The 21,333-nt window shown below is 34.6% G+C and overlaps 1 protein-coding gene across 1 annotated transcript in view; it reads right to left on the reverse strand.

Moving 5' to 3' along the window:
- The window catches only part of LOC128990479 (ABC transporter G family member 20), a 72,359-nt gene that overhangs the window by 14,214 nt on the left and 36,812 nt on the right, over nucleotides 1–21,333 (reverse strand). Inside the window, exons 2-7 of the mRNA XM_054412854.1 lie at nucleotides 7,463–7,633; nucleotides 5,932–6,091; nucleotides 4,592–4,746; nucleotides 2,958–3,065; nucleotides 1,902–1,995; nucleotides 433–615 (exon numbers count right to left, since the gene is read on the reverse strand). Coding sequence (XP_054268829.1) covers nucleotides 433–615; nucleotides 1,902–1,995; nucleotides 2,958–3,065; nucleotides 4,592–4,746; nucleotides 5,932–6,091; nucleotides 7,463–7,632 — 870 coding nt within the window. The 5' untranslated portion in view covers nucleotide 7,633. The remainder of the gene's footprint in view (nucleotides 1–432; nucleotides 616–1,901; nucleotides 1,996–2,957; nucleotides 3,066–4,591; nucleotides 4,747–5,931; nucleotides 6,092–7,462; nucleotides 7,634–21,333) is intronic.

The raw sequence follows: 21,333 nt of genomic DNA on the forward strand, positions 1-21,333 counted from the left end.
GTGTAGTCTGGTTAAACCGATGTCCGGTTAAAAGGTGTCCGGATAAGAGGGAGTCTTCTGCAGTCGCTTCTTCTAACCCCTCTCACACTACTTTCCCTCCCTTCGACCGTACTACAACACTCACACTGGAGGAAGACCCTGTTCCCTGTGCCATAAGAACTTCCGGACAGTGCTCGCTGCTCAGGCTCTTCTTCGATCGTCACAAAAGTATTACCCTAACACATACGCACCCGCACACGCAACTTACTAGAGCTAATAGCAGATGGTCAAGCACTTGCACATAAGCAAGTTTCCCCTATACCTTAATTCTCCGTGTTAAAGCTAAGAACTAAAAGAAAAACTACTTAACACAAGGATGTATCACCATTAGGACTCGCTAAACTATCTGGTAGAAGACTTCTCTTTTCTTTTGTTAAGACAAAATATACTAACCGGCATGGCAGCGGTGGCTGCGGCAGTGACCTCCATGAGGATGCTGCTGCGTCTACGCTTGCCCTTGTTCTGGATGATGGACAGTTTGAGGAACACATTCTCCAATGAGTCACAGTTGTGCTTCTGTAGAAGATCTGCTGGTGATTCCTCCGCCAGGAACCGTCCTCCACGCATCAGACCAATCTGGATAACACATTAATGTAGAAGTTATCATATTCTTAGCAAAAATATCATATTTTCTGTTAATTCGCTCATCTTTCTTTTGAAATATGCATTTATTTTATGGAATACAACAAAACAACATTTCAATCCATAAGAAAAATAATATTTGTGAAATTTATTTGGACTCTTCAAAGTAGGGTCTGACTTAGGGGAGGTACGAATGAGGCATTTAGTTCAAAATTCCTCCGTGAACAGCGCTGTAGTAGAGAGCACTTTGGCAATGAAGGTTTACTAATCGCAAAAATAGTTCTGTTCATAAAATAAAATTATAAATGTCTCAAATTCAATTTCATTATTTTTTAATTATAAAATTAAACTATCATAACCTAACCGAACTAACCAAACTTGCTGATAAAGAAATAATATAACAAAAGTTTAGTAATCGGAAAAATAATTAATAATTTATTAAATAAAACTAGAATTTGCTCAATTAAAATTTTATAATGACTTAATAATAAAATTAAATTGTAATAACCGAACCAAACCAACCAAACTTGCTGATAATAAAAAAATCTTGGACAAAAAGTTAAATGCTACCCAGCAGGTTTCGAACCCGTGACATACAGAATATCAGCCGGGCACGCTAACCATTAGACCACCGAGGCCGATGGCTACCGACCGTTTTGTTACGGTAATGGCGTTCCCTCAGCTAATAAGAAGCCCACAGCTGTCATCGTAGCCTCTTCTATACCTCCCCTGAGTAAATACCTTCAAAGTATGGTATTTGTTTTGGTTGTTATTGGGCTTTCAATGAACAGTTGATAAATAAACAGGTGGTTTATCTAAAAGCAAAATCACAAGGAATCTCACCCATCATAAAATCAACTTTCAACACCATATTTAGATTAAAATAAACTTTATTTGCGTCCCTACGCAATCATTAAGTACATTACACTATTTTATGGTAATTCAAAAAAAATAACACAAATGTCCATATATTCTTATCTTCTTCAACTCAGATCTATAATTTATCTCTTTCTGTAGTGTATGATATTATTACAGTGATCTACAAGTATGCTTTAATTTAAATGTTTTTTTAGTAGACCCTATCTACTTAACTAGACTTCTACTTATGAAAAATTCGTTCATCAGGAGGGAGTATTGAACAATGTTGAAATTCTGGCATCTTTTCTTAGCAAACCTATTACCGAGTTTATGAATGTAAAAGTAAAGAATAAAGAGGTCACGTCTTAAGGTGTGCTATTGGGTGACTACCGTATAACAAGGGTGTCTAGAAGTACACTTACTAGTCCAGCTTGTCTGGTCTCGTCAATGTAGTGTGTTGTGATGATGACTGTGGTGGTACCTCCCCTGGTGATGGTAACAAGGTGGTCCCAGATGCTGAAACCAATCATTTACGGTCAGACAATAATATGGTAGGTAACAGCACAATACAGTAAAAAAAATATCAAATAACCCTTTTGAACACAATGAGTTTTTGAACAGAGTATTAATACAGCACATTGCCAAGGACGGTTTATGTTTATATTACCCTACACTTAGCTCAATGGTAGCTTAATTGGTAGCTTCAATGGTAGCTAGTCTTGGAGTAGGTTAATAGGAAATAAAAAATAATAATTTATCATCTATAAAACATTGTTTGAAGTTGCAGACTATTTCTAGTAAAACAATGACTTGACATTCATTTTTAATCAATCCAGTATTATTTAGAAAATCAAGTTGAAAATGTTCGTGAACATTGTGATCAACTCTGATTGGAAAATGCAATAATACAATAAATTCTCACCACTATTTAATAATCAAAATTCTTTCCTTTGAAAACACAATACTTAGTATACTAAACAGTATCATCAATCTGACAAATACTTTCTCCCATTAGCTTGTCAACAACCCTTATCATAGGCAAGCGGTGGGAGTGACTATAGTATTTTAGTAAAATCACAAAAGCTGCAATAACTTTTGAATCATAATTTTGATAGCATTGGGCAAAAAAGCACTGAATTTTAATCAAAATTATCTGGGCCATTTTTGTGAAAAATCTTTTTTTGTCATATTATGGTTTTTTTTAAATTCAACAAGATACCATAGATAAAAGATACCCTCATACTCCTTGTGTACTCCACACACAGATATCACTTCAAAAACCACCTTTTGGGTTCAGAAGACCCAAAACAATTATTTTCACCCAAAACTCAAACATTTTGACAAAAACAATACTTTCTCCATATGGGAGAAGAAAGGAAAATTTTTCTCGTTTCACATTGAAATGACGTATTGTTTTTTCTAAACAGTATGAAGTTGTTAAGCTCAAGTTGACAAAAGGTTAAATTTCATTGACATACTTTTGCCGCAGCAGTGGGTCTACTCCTACGGTAGGCTCGTCCAGGATCAGAAGTTCTGGTTCATGCAGCAACACAGCCGCAAGGGACACTCTTCTTTGCTGTCCACCACTAAAAAGAAAATATTATTATGCACACTAGAAATAATAGCTTCCACTGTCATACTTTACTACAATATTGTGGTCGTCGAGTTTACACTTTGTAAACTCCAAACTGTTTGTTTTTACAGGGAACTTGGGCTGTAAGTTTCGGCATTGTTTTGGCCTCTTTGCAGATGTCCATCTTCGGAGGGGTAACAATAGTAGAGGCCAAAATATCAGGCCAAGTAAGCTGTCTCATGTGGAAATCTAATTCTGGCCTAGAAATATCTTTCCTCAAGGGGTTATTTGACTCAATTTTACTCAGGAAGACAAAGATATTAATATTTATCGTTATTAAGGAGTAGGGTGGCAAACACTAACAATATGTAGTATTTAAAACCTGTGGCCATGTTATTTGTGTCAACTCTTAAAAATCTAATTAAAAAAACATGAAGGATTTGCATTTTATAATCCAAGTTAGGATATCATGAAGTTGGACTTTATCCCACGTCATGTATTCTTTTTAGTTTACAATGAAACGGAAATTTGAAGGAAAAGTGCCAAAAGCGATTTTTGGATACTGCACCAAATTTATTTATTGAACAAAAATGCACACATAGGCTACATGAGATACAATATAGGTTAAAACCCCCATGAAAGGTTTGTCTGCACCAGAGTAGCAATTTGAAATATTTAAGATTTAACTAAACATGACATTTTAAAAGTTTTTTTGTTGCTTTTTTCACCATTAGTTAATCCAGGTTCTTTTAAAAGGGACCGACTAAGCAGAGTTTTACTATGTTGGATCCATTCTATTGATATGTTTTCAGAGGAACATCGAGACACGGAGGGAACCTTGTGGCTCTCTATTACAGACAATTACACCTATCAGCACAGGCAAGTGAGATAATCACATAGCAAAACACTTTCATTGCCATTTACTTCCAATCTGGCCTTCAACCTTACACAGAAAACAAATGGTTGAACACTTTGTTCATGGTGGTAAACTATTTTTACGGGGATAACAGTTAGAATAATTTGTAAGAAATTAACGTTTTACCTTCTTACATTATTCTGAAATGGATATAAATAAAACAAACTCATTTTGAGATTTTCATCCTCAAATTTAAGCTTGAAGTCTATGTATTCTTTTAAATATACCAAGAACATTAATTTTTTCTATTAACTGAAACTATTTGAAAGCTCAATTAGACAAGTATCCTGCAGTTTCCCATACAACCAAACGGGGCAGGAAAGTACTACAGTAAAACCAATTTACATAGAGCATTTTGAAGAAATTGTTGGTTATAAGTCTAAATTATTGGCTTATAATCATGCATCCTAAAAATCCAGCAAACATAATTTTACCTTGTTAACACATATGCATGAAGAGGATTGTTTTTATGAACCAAAGACTGTGATTAAGTTAAGTTTGAAAATTATTTTATTGATATGCAACCTACCGTAATGGACCTTAAACAATTTACAAACCAATTTTATTAAAATAATGTTATTAGGTACTGTATTTATTTATATTATATATTCAAACCAAATTACCTGAGATTTTTGACAGCTCGACTGTGGGGTGGTAGCTGAAGTAAATTTATCAGAAAATCCAATTTTTCATCAACTTCTTTGGTTGTCATTCCAGATACCCACCCGAAATACATCATGGTCTCCCTTATCGTGAATTCTCCATACAGAGCTATTTCCTACAACAGTAAACAGTATTTCAATAATTGATAGAAACAATTATAAAATTCATCTCACTAACACTTATAATTAATTTTTATAGGTCTAGGATTGTGTGATATGACAAATAAAAGGGCAAAAACATTCTCGTTAAACAGTCCATGACATGTAAGCTTATGTTAAGTTAAGTTCTTTAAAAAGTGTTACAGCTAAAAGGTAAGTATGGTGAGTTGGTGGCGGGCTTTGGGCCCAAGGCAGCCATGGGCTTGTATCCTTATCACTGCCACTACTTTTTATCAGTAAAGTTACAGTTCACCCTTGTACTAATCACCCCTTATTTCCTTTGCTGGATTCATTCCACATTAAGGCCTCAATGGTGGACAGGCAAATGCAAGGTAAAAGAGACCACCAGCCAATGTGTTTTTTAAAAGAAAATAAAATTCTTAAAATCTGTAAACAATCAAATTTAATTTAACAACACATTGTGTGTTAAAAAGTAACATAAAGACTTTCAAGACCAGATTTTTGATAATAAAAAAAAGAGTAAAGAAGAGTGAGGATATATATAATGACAATATATTTGAATGACAAGATAACTTAAGTTTTTAGATACCACCAATCAATGATCAATATTCCCTTGGAATGCCCTGGCTCCTGGGAAAAAATCTCTTTGGAATGTAAATTTCTTCCACACGTTAGCATATCTTCTGTGATTAACCTAACGACTGTTGTGATACAGTTTTCGCTCCAACCAAGTTTGTCAGAGGAGAATCATATTACTAAATTATATTTTAAAATCACAATACAATTTCGGCGCGGCAACACCTGTAATAATTTCTTGTGATCTTTGCAACAACCATGATGATGTTTAAAATCGCAGCAACATCTGTAATCATTTTTCACAATCGTGGCAACAACCATGATTCCGTTTAAATTCGCAGCACCTTCCGTGAATAAGAGAACATCTTGATCAATTTCATTGATTTCTATTCATTAATTGACACAACAACGCAAAAGCAAAAAAAAAAAAAAAAAAAAAAAAAATTGGCCAAGACTGTTAATATTTTATTTGTTTAGTCCCTGTGAGGTGTGGGACTTTTCCTAAGGCCATCTCTGAGAGATTGACAAGACAACTAAACAAGTCAATTTAACAAGACAATTAACAAGACATAAACTATATTTAGAACCAATGGTAACTACCGTACCTGAGGCATGTATCCCACCCGAGGCCCCGGTACTCCGCTACCCTTTGATCCAGGTTTGCCACCCAACACCCAGATCTCCCCGCTGTTGAGTGTTCGTCGTCCAACGATACAACTGAGTAGGGTAGTCTTGCCGCAACCACTGGCTCCGAGTAGTCCATAGCTGGTCAACAAAAAGCATAGATATCAAGCAAGGAAAATAATTGAAGAAGCTGAAAGAATCTCAATATCGAGTTATTCAACCCCATGTCATATGTTATCGAGTTTTTCCCATATAGAGTTATAGGAAAAAAATCCAACCCATCTATAAAATTGTTATTGTTGTTTGTTTATCTTTTCAATTTTCCCTTGGAATGACAAAAGAATATGATTTATTAAACTGAAATAAAACATCTGAACACTCTTGTTATGGCTTAAAAAATAATAGTATTGTATTATTCGGAGAGGGATTACAAAAGGTAAAGATCGATTTCTAGGAATTTGTCGACCAACAATAATGAAAGGATTTATTTTGTGTTACCTGTTTTGTAGAAGTGGCTTAAATTCACTGGACGAATTTCAACTAAGATATATGACCATTGATAGAATTGTGTGTTCTATTGTTAATACAAGATTGATTTGAAGTAAGATTGAAATGCACAAGTTAATCTCAGCATAATCTTCACTTAAATCACTTTAAAAAAATTGTTCAAACAAATTTTATAAAATCTTTTATCAAAAAACTTATTAAGCTAGTTCATTTAATTACCTCAACCTCAAGCAATATTGAGGTCAGGTCAGTGATCGGAAAAGAAACCTTATCATCATTATCAACACTATCATTCGTTATTGTAAAAAGGTGATTCATACATTCATTGAGTTTCTCTTTCAATTAAATTTTACATTATTTTCCTTTTACTTATGGGAATTCAGCTGACATTTTCACTATTTCGCAAGTGTTCTGGTTTTCCACGATGGGAATTTTTAGTTGTAGTATGCTGATGTTTTGTGTAAATATTTTAAACTACACTTTCCACATTTGTGAACACACTTTATGGTCAATCTGCTTGATTTAAATTTATTGATTGTATCATACCATAAAAAACAATGACACGTTCTAACTTCTAAAATCTACTTCGTAAAATCTTTTAAAATTAGATTGAAGGTAAAATTGTTGTGCACTAGCATTGCAGTTGTTGGTACTATTTATGGTTATCTTCGGGAATGTCAGAGGCGGCCCTATATAGGCGAACAAGGCGGTGCCAGGGGCCCTATGCTTTTCAGGGGCACAGCCGTATTTCAGGTATTAAGAGAGGCCGCTATTGAACTTCGCCTTTACTTGAACCCCGTAATCTCTGGGCCACCACTAAGTAAGGGTAATGTCTCTGATGATGACCAGTATGGCAGAAATCAACAGTGAATGAAAGTTGTAACATCTTTTATTATAATCATGTTTCCAGTTAGGGTTTATTACTGTACTTGTATGAGTGTAAATATATTGAAGAGCGTCGTATACATCCGTACTTATATCAATCTAATTTTTAAACAAACTTACATAGTGCCCTTAGGTACAGTCATGTTCAGATTATCCAGGATCACATTGGGGTTGTCCTTAGGTCCATATCTCTTCTTCGCCCTTCGTACACACACGGCGTGTTGTCTGCGGGCCCACACGGTCGACTGTTGGGTCACTAATGTCCGGCGTTTGTCCACGGGCGGGTCCATGCTGAAAACATAAAAATTTGTTAACTTGCGAATATTTTACATTTTTCAAATCATGTATTATAGTTTCACATTGCCCCTATAAACAAATATCACAATAAAAATTGCAAAATGGTTCAGGTTAGGAGAGGGGAATAATAAGCCATAAACAATTCTTTTAAAATATTTGGTTTTGTTTCTTGAAGTTTCCCGGTAGCATACCGGTAACATTTAGTTACAGGTAATTCCTACAACTCAACATACATCTTCTAAAATGGGTTGGTAGAATTTGCTAACTCCGGAACTCGCTAATAAAATTTTAAAATATCCTATCACAAGAATCGGTCTTTGGGCGGAATCCAATAACTTGTAAGGTGTCCTGGATTTGGCTAACTCAGGACTCTCTAACCAACGCTAATGCATGTGAGCTCAGTCCAAAGAATAACCAAAAACTAGAACTGGGCGGTTTAGTTAAACAACAACGGTACCTTACATACAAAAACATCTATAGTTAGGTTAAAAGATTATTTTAAAGAATGTTTGGTATAAATCACAACAGTCACAATAACATGTCAATTTGAGATCAAAGCCAAGTTAAACATGTGTTTATAATATTAGTCTAGTATTAAACACAGACAATATAATGGGTATTTACAACAGTTTTGCCCCTGGCACTTAAAGGGAAATCCTATCGGGAATTTCAACCGGTGACAACATCCCTTCACTATAGAGCTTGAGGGTTTAGTGGCGTTATGTCAACAATGGATTTATAAAGATGTTAAAGAGATGTTCAAATGTCATCCTCATTCACGTTTTCCCGCTAAAGCAAATCTTCTGCGTTCGTGTTGCGCATCCTCTATTAGATTCAAGGTTACTGAACATAACCTAATCCAACTGAGATATTGCTAGAACCATAGACTAACCAACACAAGGATGGATGTATGACTAACCAAGGGAGTATGTTTTATCCGTTTTATCATAGATAAAACTAGTAGATTTCTCATCCTAATGGAACAGCTGAGGACAATTTTATTGTTAGTTCTGTACGGTTTATGTAGAGGTCGTGTTTTGTTTACAATTTGTTTCCCGTTAGCACAATTTGTTTTTCAGGATTAATTTTGCCAACAGTGTCATTTAGAGGCTTCTGATTGACTATAACGAAGGTTTAGTAATTGAAAAATTATTTTTGATCATAGAATAAAATTATAAATGCCTCAAATTCAATTTTTTTTTTATTATTAAATTAAACCGTCATAACCTAACCAAACCAACCAAACGTGCTGACAATGAAAAAATCTAATGAAGGTTTATTAATCGAAAAAATAGTTCTGTTCATAAAATAAAATTATAAATGCCTCAAATCCTATTTTATAATTTTTTTATTATAAAATTTAACTATCATAACCTAACCAAACTAACCAGACTTGCTAACAATGAAAAGTCAAATGAAGGTTTAACCGAAAAAAAATATTTCTGTTCATAAAATAAAACTATAAATGGGTCAAATTCAATTTCATAATGTTTTAATCTTAAAATTAAACCGTCATAACCTAACCAAACCAACCAAACTTGTTGATAATGAAAAAAATCCAATAAAAAAAATTGTGCTACGGGTGAGATTCGAACCCGGGACCTTCGGAACATAAGCCCAACACTCTATCCACTGCACCACCGAGGCCGTTGACATCATCAGTATCGTTGCGGTAAAGATGTTCCCTCAGCCAATCAGAAGCCTCAAAATAATACTGTAGGCAACACTAATTCTGAAATAAAAATTCAGCTTCCCGTTAATACAGTCATTTATGCTAGAACAAAACAATGCAATCAAATAAACATCTGATTTACATTAATCATTGTTTATTCGATGACCTGTTTCACACCCAGTTATCGTGTGTCAGGCCTCGTTTTTCTAGTGGGGCCCACAGAGCATAGATTGGGGCCTTGGTCAAGTGTTGTCAACCAGCAATAAGAAAGAAGAAGAAAACTAAAACGAAAAAGCTGAAAACTAAGAAGAAGAAGACAGGATGGCGGGATTATTCGACTATTTAAAAAAACACATTTCACCACATTAGTAGACGATAACAAAGTAGTGTCTTCAAAAAGTCCGGGAACGGCAATTTACTTCTTGAGCCATTGCAGAGAGTGCAACAAAGTTTTACAAGTAAATTCCTCAAACCTAGAATAAGATTTTTAAGCAAATATAATTTTTTCAATTGTTCTACTGGGGGCGGTCCACAAGTTGATGCCAAAATTCTTCATCCTGCCCAAAACGGTTCAAAATAACCGACTTAAGAACTTGTTGAACAAAGCCAATCGCTATTTGTAGGAAAGCTGCCCTGTTGATTTTATGTACGTACACGACCCATGATCGTTTTTAATATTTAGTTCTGACTTGTTGACTTCTGGTGAATTGTTCCGGTAAGGCAAAGCATTGATTTACTTACAAAAAACAACAATTACAGGTTACAGTTTTGTATGAGTTGAATGTATGTGAAAAGAATTGTTGCATTATCTGCAATAGTTAAAACATGCGAACTTTTTGAGGACCTTGTAAGTGTGCACAAACTTACAAAACCCTTACGAAAAAAGAAAAGTGGTTGCTTATCATTTTAGTGTCCACGCAAGTGGCGTTTTGAATTAAATAATAACAAAAGGTTTTTAAGGGATACCGAACCCTTAAATTATTTGTAGATAACCAAGGATTGAACTCTTTGCAACCTATTGCATGAAGTCCAAGAAACTAACCACTAATACATTATATAAATAAATACAAATCTATCTTTAAAAAAAACAGCAAATACAATTAATTTATTAAAGTATTCAAGAACAGTAGATCTATATTTGGTAAGAAACAGCAAAAGAGGAAATGTGTTTTGGAATTTCAATGTCATTAAACTTGAGGTGAAATACTGTTCTGCTGAGAACCAGTTTTGTGGAATTCGTCCAACTTGTTAATTACCTTTGAATTTATTGCTTTGGCATTCTCATAATTGTCAGACACATTTTACTATATAGATATCCGACAGATATATGACTCTCTGGCCATTCAATACATTTACCGACAGCTTAGTTTATATTAATGTCACTTGTATGTATGTTACAAAATATTTCAGTGTCCGTTGACTTTGAGAACCACAATAAACTAATCATACTTCTATTGTAAATTCATAAACATTTTTATGTCTATATCTTGTCTAGTTACAGTGTTGACTGAATGGGTTTCTCCTTTTTTCGGGTGAATTAACCAACGTACGCTTTCTCTTTGGGTTTGATATCACGAGTACTAGAGGACAAGCTATATTTTTCAGTAGGTTTTACATGGTTAAAATAGATTTAAAGTGGGTGAAACAAAAACAGTGGTACAATATAAAAGGACAAGCTAGGAAAGTTCGCTAAAAGGATGGGTCTCTTAGACGAAGAATATTTTTGTCTACAAAACTCCTTTCTCAGTACCAAGAAAAAACTAATTAACCTATTTTAAGATTAGCCATGCCAATCCGACCAATCCTATAATGCAAGGCCAGCTAGACTTTACCCTATAATTTATAGGGGAACCAACTTATAATTTCGTGAAATCTGCATTAGACTCTGATAATGATTTAATATAGCTTTTGACCTTTATCCGGTCGTAAACGAGTTTAGCCCAAAACGTTAATTACATACTAATTAACAATTTGGTGACTCTATACCGTAAATTTATTGTATTCAATTAACGGTTAAGTTGCGTAAATTGTTGCGTTGCTTACTGCTTAATTCTCTGCAAGTCCTTGTTATCAAGTTAGCACTATAGTTTAATTGTTGTGAGATATCACCTTTTAAGACTTCTCTGGGTTGAATTTAACTTCAAGACTCAATCATTCAAAAAGCAAGAAAAACACTTCCTTTGTGTCTTATTAAATTATAATGAGTTTTTTTAATGTCAGTGCCAAATCCATATAGGGAGTGAAATTATTTTTGTACCATCTCCAAAAACCTATTTCATGTTATGTAGTGCATTTCCAAAATGTTGCTAGTAAAACTAAAGAGTGCAGAAAATCAATGTTTTAAAAATATCTTGGTTAAGTTGTAAAATTTTTACTCGTTGTTAAGATCTCCTTCTCCTCGTGGAATTCTATATCCGTCTTAAAAGAGTTCTCACAACTCTCTTCCCTAAGACTTATCGATTCTTCCTTAAAGATAACGAATATGTTTTTATAATTGTGTTCTTGAAGAAAAATATAACTCTTAAAATTGTACAACTAGTAAAGCAATATGTATGTGAAACACTTCAATAATCCACCATAAGTCTACACTTACTGATAGTTCAACGAAGAATAGTTTGGTTTACTTAGAATATAACTTTTAATGTTCTTATTGATACAAATTTATGATGCTAGTCTATTGAACTGACTGTGCTATAAATACTACTGTACAAATGGAGGTAGCATTGATATGGCAACACTGCTAGAAAATCGAGACCCTGTAAACAATTTTTATGCTGGTACCAACTAAGGAAATCAACCAGCTCATTGACTCATGACTTTGTTGCAATCCTCTATTCCCCTAATTCCAATTTACTAAGTACAGTGTACTTGATCCCTTAGTACAAATGGTGGTCAACGTCTAGCAATTCTCTCATTCAGTGCTACCTCAATTGTGCTACCTCTGCTCAGTGGACTCTATAGCCTCTGAATGACCTTTAAATTTTGAAAATGGTGTCAATACCTGCTTATGATAATCCACAGATTATTACAAAAAGTTAAAACCCAGCTAATAGCCAATCCATTAGATTTCAGAAGCAACTAGTTTCAGCTCTTATGTGGAGCCACCATCAGGAGTCACAAGGACGTTTTCTCTTAATCTTCGCACGAATATAGTCAAATTTAAATAACACGAATGGAAACATTTAAATAATGTTTAAGTCCACAGATTACAATCAACAATAGTTCATTACCCTCTTTGCAAGAATACGATCTTCTGCCGAAGAAAATTTTTCAAACATGGAAAAAGTACATTGTACGAGGACAAAATGTGTAAACATTGACAATGAGAGTCAGCTGATTTTGTAGACGGAACCCCAGCGAAGTCTAGACTGTCAAGGGCTTACGTCATACAAAATCAGCTGATTATTAGTATCAACCTCTACAGTTCATTTTTGTCGTAGTTTATGTACATCAAAGTACTTTTTGTGTTTCTAAGCGGTGGTCTTTGGAAGATCGTCATGAGAATGACATCACTAGTAGTGAGATGAAATATTTATATTACCATAAGCGGGTGTTTACGCAATTCTCGACAGGACGCCTTTGTTTACTAAGTTTTAACCTTTTCGAGGCTTACAGCTGATGTGCTGAAGGATAGTTTCGGCGACGGAGTCAAGCAGTCAAGGTCAGTACGGTTTCTAATGTCAAAATGATTGCCTCCGCGTCATTAACTACAAGAATTTTATGCAACAATCAAGAAGAGAACAAAAAGAAACAGGAAGAAGAAGAACTGTAAACTGTCTGGCCTCGTACTCGCTTTGCCACTTGTGATTTGATGTAGAGATTAAACATCTGTTTTAATTGGAACTATTAAACCGCTATTAACAATTATTGCCCAGTGTGGCATTATAGTAGCTCATTAGCTATAAAAGAAACATTCAAATTTATGTTAGTGTTAATTTACGGCCATGTTAAAGCCAAGATCTAACATGTGGCATTTATTTTTATTAGCAATTAATCACTTACTATTCCTTAGTGAAAAGCTAAACTTAGCATATTCTCAACATAATGACAAATGTCATAAAACAAATTTCCAAGTCATTGTCAATGACTTTCAATTCACACTTTACGCTATTAATTAAACAAATTTTATGGTAAGATATTATTGAGGTAGAATGTTGTTAGTCGTTTAATAGTCAACAAAAATGATCTTAGTAGTATAGGGTTAGGTGTAATTTTGTGTCCTGTACGTAAAGTTTACATTTTATTTTATTCAGTTTCGTATAGGAAAACATAAAGTTCAACATAAACTTAAAGTTTCTGTACAATTATGAGAATCTGTTCTTATTCCCTTGTGATATCCTAACTAATGCGGAATGAATTATAAGACGAAACCACACTTGTGTTCTTGTGTTATTTTTCCAAACAAAGTGCGGGTTGTAAATCAAATAGAGGCCAATGTTAATTTTTTAACATTTTAATTTATTTTTTGTGCTTATTTTTGAGCCTATTTAAATTTATAAAGGGATTCTACACACCTACAGGAAAATATGTTTCCAACAGTTTGCGGAGATTTTCACACGACGATGCACACGAGCTGAGAAAAAAGGTTTTAAATAAACATGCTTGCCTATTAATATATAGATAGGTACTTACTTTATCTCCATTATAGTTTTTATTACTATGGCAGTGCACTGTTCTTTCAAGATGATAGTACACTGTACTATAGTGTTTAACTTTTAACTTACCATGTAACTATTACAGCCATCATAGCATCATCTACAAGGCCGTGGCGTAGGTGCGTGGCAACGTCGCACCGGCCGGCCTATTGCTACGATAATAACAGCAATAACAAACATGTACGCATTGCGCAGACGCTCCATTATAAACTAGTGCAACAGCTGTTTCGGTTTGTCAGGACGGCGCGGCGGTGTTGCCACTTTTGCCTTGCCGCGGCTCTGTATTAGAGGAGGCTTTGCAGCCATATAAATATACACTAGTGACAAAAAGAAGCATAATGCGTATTTAACTGTCCCGGGATTTTGTCTCCATTCGTAACATAATTGTCCCTGATATGTGTAAAGTCCCGACGTAGAAGGCTGACTCATTCACAGCTCTCCGTGACTTGCGGTTTCGTATATTTCCATGTTACTTGGCTCTGTCTATATGCAATATAGCTATTTATGGTATTCTAGCTGTTAGACATGACTACTAACACATCCTTGTCCATATACAATGACAGTACTGTATTGTGTTACGTGTTGGTAGTTGAATGATAGTGATGTGATGGTAACTTAGTCAGTGATCTAGTACATTTGGGAAGTATTATAACAGCTATCCCCCAGCGTTATATTTTCAGTATAATAGCAACCCCAACGTCCCCAACCCCTTAGTTCATAAAATGTTGTACTTAAATAAAATTTCAGTGACGAATAATAATTGGTAGCATTGATTTTTGTTTGTTACTTAGACGATTTATCATCTTGACTTCGCTGGTAGGTTATGGCTTTTAAAAACATAGTCGAGTACGCCATTAACATAATTTTATTTTGTATAGGCCTGTTATAAATAAAATTACAGTTTTGTGTGTAAATTGCGTAGAATCATGAAATTTTTGTTTAATTTTAGGTTTTATAACCTAAGAAAGCCGAAACGAATCTTTATCTCAATTTCTGTCCGTCTGTCATTGTGTTCGTGACGCCAAAATTTAAATTCACGTGGTCTACTCAGAGAAAACTAGAGCACCGATCATGATTCAAATAGTCCTTTTTGTATTCACTGGATTGGGGAGAGTGTCTTTAGCCATTTAAATATGGCCGCAGTACTTTGTAAATAAAATAATGGACGTTCAAAAGCCCAATTTCGTGCGACTTTTGTCAAGTGTTCTCCCAATCTTTACCACATACATCCAATTATATGTTTTTGATGGTTCAAAACATAAGAGGGTTCCACCCGCCGCGCCGACTGGTTACCACGTAAACTAGGTCATATAAAAACAAACTTCGTTGAATTATTAAAGTGTTTATCAAGTTGAAATAAACTGTGAAATACTCACAAAGATCCAAACTATGCCTGGTTGAACTGAAACTTTGTAATTGTTTCTTTAAAGTATTTATAACATCATTTTTTAAATGCGTAAGTTAGTCTTTTTAGTGATTTTAGCTTCTAAATAATAGTTCAACATTGATCTACCCCCATCTATTGCAAGCTCTGACATGACAAGAGCGCAAAAAGCACACAATCATTGGAAACAAATTATTTTTAGAATGTTAAGAGCTTGTACCGTAGAGGTATGTTTAGAAACCTTAGCATATTTAACCGCCATCTTCAATTGCCTGGGTAGAACCATAGAACCATAGATTAAAAGAAGTAGACAGTGTCTATACTCCTTTTATCTATGGTAGAACCCTCTTAATCCATCTTGATCGTTGGTTGGTTAAAATGGTTTGAATAAAATAAACAGCTGATCAGTGTCGGCAACAAAGCTACACCAACATCTCCCTCACACGCTCGTCCTTCATATACATCTTAAAACATATAAATAATTCATAGACATCTCCCTAGTGGCGTCCCCATGTAATATTCTGTACGGCGCACAGTGAATAGTGAATTCCTCTATGTCCTTTATGTCCTCTATGTTCCACGATACTCTCGTATGGTCCTCCGCGATCATAAACTCCTCATTCAAGTTTTGACCACTCGACCGATGACGTCTGAGACTCAACTAAGTGTTGTTTGTCCCCGTACGCACGTCTTGTGGCTGTCAGAGGAGTATTTCTATGCGTCAGAGGTCCTAAACTCGTGACAGGTTTGACAACTCAGGTTATTTCTTCCTTGAATTAATATAGTCGAGATAAAAGTGGTTAAAATGAGGATTAAGCTCTGAAAACAACAAATAATTGTTGCAGTGGTATTTGTAAAAAAATCTTTATTATACTTCGTTCACAATATTTAGGTAGTTTGAGGGGAAGTTTTCTCACCACTTTTTTGTATTATGTACAGAATGTTGCTTAATCAGCTGTTGAGCTATTTATTTAAAGGTAAGGGCAGAGGTGCCCATCCCCCCCAAACCCAGAGGCGCAATACCCCCCCCCCCCAAGCCAAAGGAGTAGTCCCCTCCAAATTTATGCTGCCGTCTATTTAAACCTACCCTCCCCTCACCAATTTATCTGACAATTTTCCCTTTACCTCATAAAACAAGCATGTATTTAGTAAACTTGAGGTACGAAAAACAAACTTGCTGATAATCAAAATTAAATGTTTAATATGAAACGTCATTTAACAATACATCAATATAAATCTAACTAATGGACGAATTAGAAGTTTAGTTAGTTCAATTTACAATTCAGAACCTGTATTGTCAGCCAATATGTGTGCTCAGTATTGCAACTACTCCAACACAGTACTGTAACTGTACAATATATTAGGTGGCGTTAATTTTTACAGGGCTTAAGAATTCAAACAGCTTTAAGTGCATTAATAATACTTTGGCAAAAAGTATATTGTTTCTCAACTATAGGCAGAGTCACGAAGACAGACTTGTTGCACGCCACTCCCAGGCTGCCTTCTACAATAATCGCCGGGAAAAATACCCACAATATCTCTTAATTGCCACCAGTACAAAAGGTTTTTGTGACGAAGTAATCTTATAATTCATTTTGATAGCCCCAGGATTGCCTTTTATGACTAATAATGGTAGAAACGCATCTTGTCAGACAATCCGTTTTTACACAAAACACGAAACGTTAACAGATAGGCCTATCAATTCACGCGTGTATATTGCCGCGGGCAGGACTGGAAGTAAACTGAATCAGGTAATGACGGAAAGACGTGGTCTCTGGATTGGTGTTTGTGTTATCAAAAGTTGATATTGGACTAATTGTAGTGACGAAGGAGAGTGTTGAAAATATAATGGGATTCATAATTGATTTTTCCATTCAAAATTATTAACAATAATAACCAATTTATATGCTGGATATAAATGATGGTCTCGACATTCTACATTACTGCAGAAAAGGAAATTTATTAAATACTTTGAGGAGTTTGAAATATACATAAAACTATTGACAGCACAAAATTTTGTAGTGAAAACACTCAATTAATTATGAATCTTATTATACAGGGTGTTTATAAAAAACCTGATCGATTTTAACTTTGTCTCACTCATTCCGTGTTAGAGGTAGAAACCTCTAGTTTTCATTATTTGTTAGGGAAACTCAAAAAGTTTTATAATCAGCTGTTTTTATTAGCAGTACCTTCTTACATTGTTGTGTGATAAACAAAAACAAATAAGTAACATTTTACGATGGATCCTCGAGTGAAGACGCAGTGTGTCGAGTGGTTAATAGAAACTAAGTCTCCTCTTGTCACTCTTCTCAGTCACTACAATAGTCCAATATCAGCTGTTGAAAACGCAGACGACAATCCAGAGACCACGTCGGTCCGTCATAACCTGAACCTGATTCAGTTTACTTACTTCCAGTCCTGCCGACGGCAATGTACGAATTGACAGGCCTATCTGTAATCGTTTCGTGTTTTGTATTAAATTTTTGTCGTATTCTGACGACACCTCCAGAAGTGAATCTTTTTTAAATCCTGACGATGGTGGAGTTAAAGAACCACCAAAACATATGTAGCAAGTAAAATTCGACACTGGTATATTAAGGATTGTCTGGCAAGGTCCGTTTTTACCATTCTTAAGAAGCTATCTTAATTACGAACGGCAAAATGTTGTTGGTGGTGATAGTGAGCTACTTAGAAACACTTTTTCGCGCTGCTGATACAAAATTATACATTCATTATGACAGCTAGCAAAAAAATATCCCCCCCAAAAATCTCAAAATAAGTTCCCCCCAAAAATTCCTGTGGCGCAAACGCGCCACAGTACCCCCCCTCTGGGCACCCCAAGGGTCAGGTGAGGGGATAGATTTCTCCTCCGCCAAATATTGTGAACGAAGTATAATAAAGTAGTGTTTTAAAATTTAGTCTAGTCATATTTGTACTTAGTTCTGTCATTGACTTTTGATACTGAGACATCCGATCATAAATGGACCCGCTATTGCCAATTTGTATTTCAAAAGAACATAGTACAGTCAATCAGGCCAACTGTGTCTCTGAAGGTAGGCCTGTGAGCCAATCAGAGCCACCTCTTATTTTTTGTTCCTGAGATCGCTCTTGATTAAAAGGTTTTCGTATTCAACAGAAACTATTAATTTACATCAGAGCAATCTGTCATGTTTTTTTTAGGTATAAGCCCAAATCTCTGATCTAGTTACTCTAACGTCAACCTTTAGCTATAGCATAATTTTATTGATTGACACCAATTATTAAGATTGAGCTATTTACAGAACTATCAATAACATAATACACGTGGGAACACCAACCTACAAACACGATTGTGACTATGGACACAATGTTAACTAGTTCCCAATGACTGTTTTATTATATTTTTCCACGATATGTCATGTTATATCTGCTGTGTCGGATAAGTTTCACCACGTATCCTTGGGAAACTTTCTTATCTTGTTTTTAACAACTATTTTTAGTTGTAAAATGGGGTATAATAAGGCCAAGCTAGTTAGGTCATTGTCCGTACAACTACAAATCGTGAAGTTTTCGTTATTATTCGATACTTTTGAACTTGATGTTGTTTGATAGGCAATTTAAATGCAAAATAAAAGTGTACCCGCCACTTTTTATTTAATTAAATTTTAAATTATAAAATGGCCAACTTTTTAAAATGTTGAATTAGATCAAAGTAACTTTTTGTATAAGACAGGTCTCTTCTATCTTAATATACGTTTCAAGTTTCATAGATATCATCTGAAACAATCCAAAGATAACAATTTTTTATGTAAAAAAATACAAAATGGTGCAAAGCGATTTTGGAAACATTTTCATCCTAAATTTTATCTTTTTTTGACCCAAGGATGCACTCAACTGTTTTGAACACCCTACCCTGTATTAACACATTTTTAATTTTTAAAGTTAAGTTATTGAATACAGATAACTTAGTCAGCATGTTAACCCGAAGGTTTGCTCCAGTTGTTGCTTCAGGTTATTTATTATAAGTAGTTTAATTTACCATCATAGTATGGTATAGATTAACAATTTCTCTTTTTAATAGTACTCTCAATCTTAATCTTAGATATAGACTTGTTGAAGAATAAAGATTGTTTGCCTTGAATGAGTAGGCTTTATTTAACACAATTCAAGTAATGGAATTCATAAGTAAGAGTTAAATCTAGAGAATGAAATAATGATTACAAACATTCAACATAAACAAATAAAATAACAATGTCCAACAACAGCTGGGAATATTTTCTATCACATTCTTCCCCGCTAATATAATTTAAAGTCTTTAAGGTGAGAAGGTAGTTTCTTCTGTCTTGAGCTTCGTCTCTGTGATTGTGTTTCATCAGTCCTTAAGGTTTGTAGAGGCTCTTGAGTTGCAGATTCTTCTATCACCTCTGCATCGGGATGAGACACATCCTGGGTCTCGTCTACTAAGTTTACATCGCTATTAAGTTCCATTGTGTGGTTCTCCGGTGTTGATCCATCATCAAAATCTGTTCTCTCAGCTTGTTTTCCACAAGGAGCTAAGTTGCGTGTAGACACTGTTGTCTCACGCCCATCTGGCAATCGTACATGAGCGTAATCAGAGTTTCCTTCCAGCAATGTCACCTCCTGCACTATTGGTTCATACTTAGAGTTTCTGATAGGACGTCTCATCAACACTTTTCCAGGAGTCATCAACCAGGTTGGTGTGGAAACACCATTTTGTGATCTTCTGGGATGTCCAAACATTCGTTCATGTGGCGTACAATTCGTGGCAGTACAAAGCAAGGATCGGATAGAGTGAAGAGCTTCATCCAGAACTAATTCCCACTTTGTCACATCAAGTTGAGTTCTACTGTTCTCCAGATTATACCATTATATCTCTCAACCTGGCCATTACACTGAGGGTTGTAAGCAGTAGTCCGACTAGAAGCAATAATGTGATAGAAAATATTCCCAGCTGTTGTTGGACATTGTTATTTTATTTGTTTATGTTGAATGTTTGTAATCATTATTTCATTCTCTAGATTTAACTCTTACTTATGAATTCCATTACTTGAATTGTGTTAAATAAAGCCTACTCATTCAAGGCAAACAATCTTTATTCTTCAACAATTTATTTAACACAATTCAAGTAATGGAATTCATAAGTAAGAGTTAAATCTAGAGAATGAAATAATGATTACAAACATTCAACATAAACAAATAAAATAACAATGTCCAACAACAGCTGGGAATATTTTCTATCACAAGACTCAAGAACAATATAATATCTTGTACATTAGTCCCCATAACCTGTCGTTTAAATTTGATGTGTAACAGTACAGTTATAAATATAACAATTTAATATATTTTTGTCATAGAAACCAATGATTTAAATAATCCATCTAAAAAGACATAGTAACTTTATTAATTACAAACTCTTAGGGATTTTATGATTGGGGATGAAACATTTAACCATTTCAAGGCATATATGGAGCAATATCTAAAATTCCTAAATAATCGTACAGCTCAATTCATAAAGACCAAACAATGATAGAGATATATTTGGTATTTATTCTGTGTATGGAAAATGCAGTATTATATTTTCGAATAAAGTAAATGGAATAAACCTTATTCGCCAGCTTTGTTAAAGCGTTGCGAAAGAATTTTAAGGTAAACAACTTGTTAATGGTTTTATATTTTATCTTGTTTTGCTTGTTATCTTCCGATGAATTTAATCAATTGCTATACTGCCTTGGGGTCCTTAACAAAAATATTGTTGTCACTTTCAAACAACACATGTGCTTTGAGAATGATTATTTTTTATAAAGGTGCATCCTGACTAATTAATTGGTTTACTAATTGATTAAAAGTCAACTCAGACAATTGCTGTCTCTTAATTATCCGTTTCTAATTAACTGTTCAGTATGGTTGATCCTTGAACACTGTTTTATATGAGCAATTCGCTAAGAGATGATGACTACTACAATATATAACACCAAAATTA

The sequence above is a fragment of the Macrosteles quadrilineatus genome, unplaced genomic scaffold (assembly GCF_028750875.1).
Source record: "Macrosteles quadrilineatus isolate MER2022 unplaced genomic scaffold, UCM_ALF_1.0 Scaffold_1__1_contigs__length_201487025, whole genome shotgun sequence".
In the NCBI taxonomy this organism is placed as follows: Eukaryota; Metazoa; Arthropoda; class Insecta; order Hemiptera; family Cicadellidae; genus Macrosteles; species Macrosteles quadrilineatus.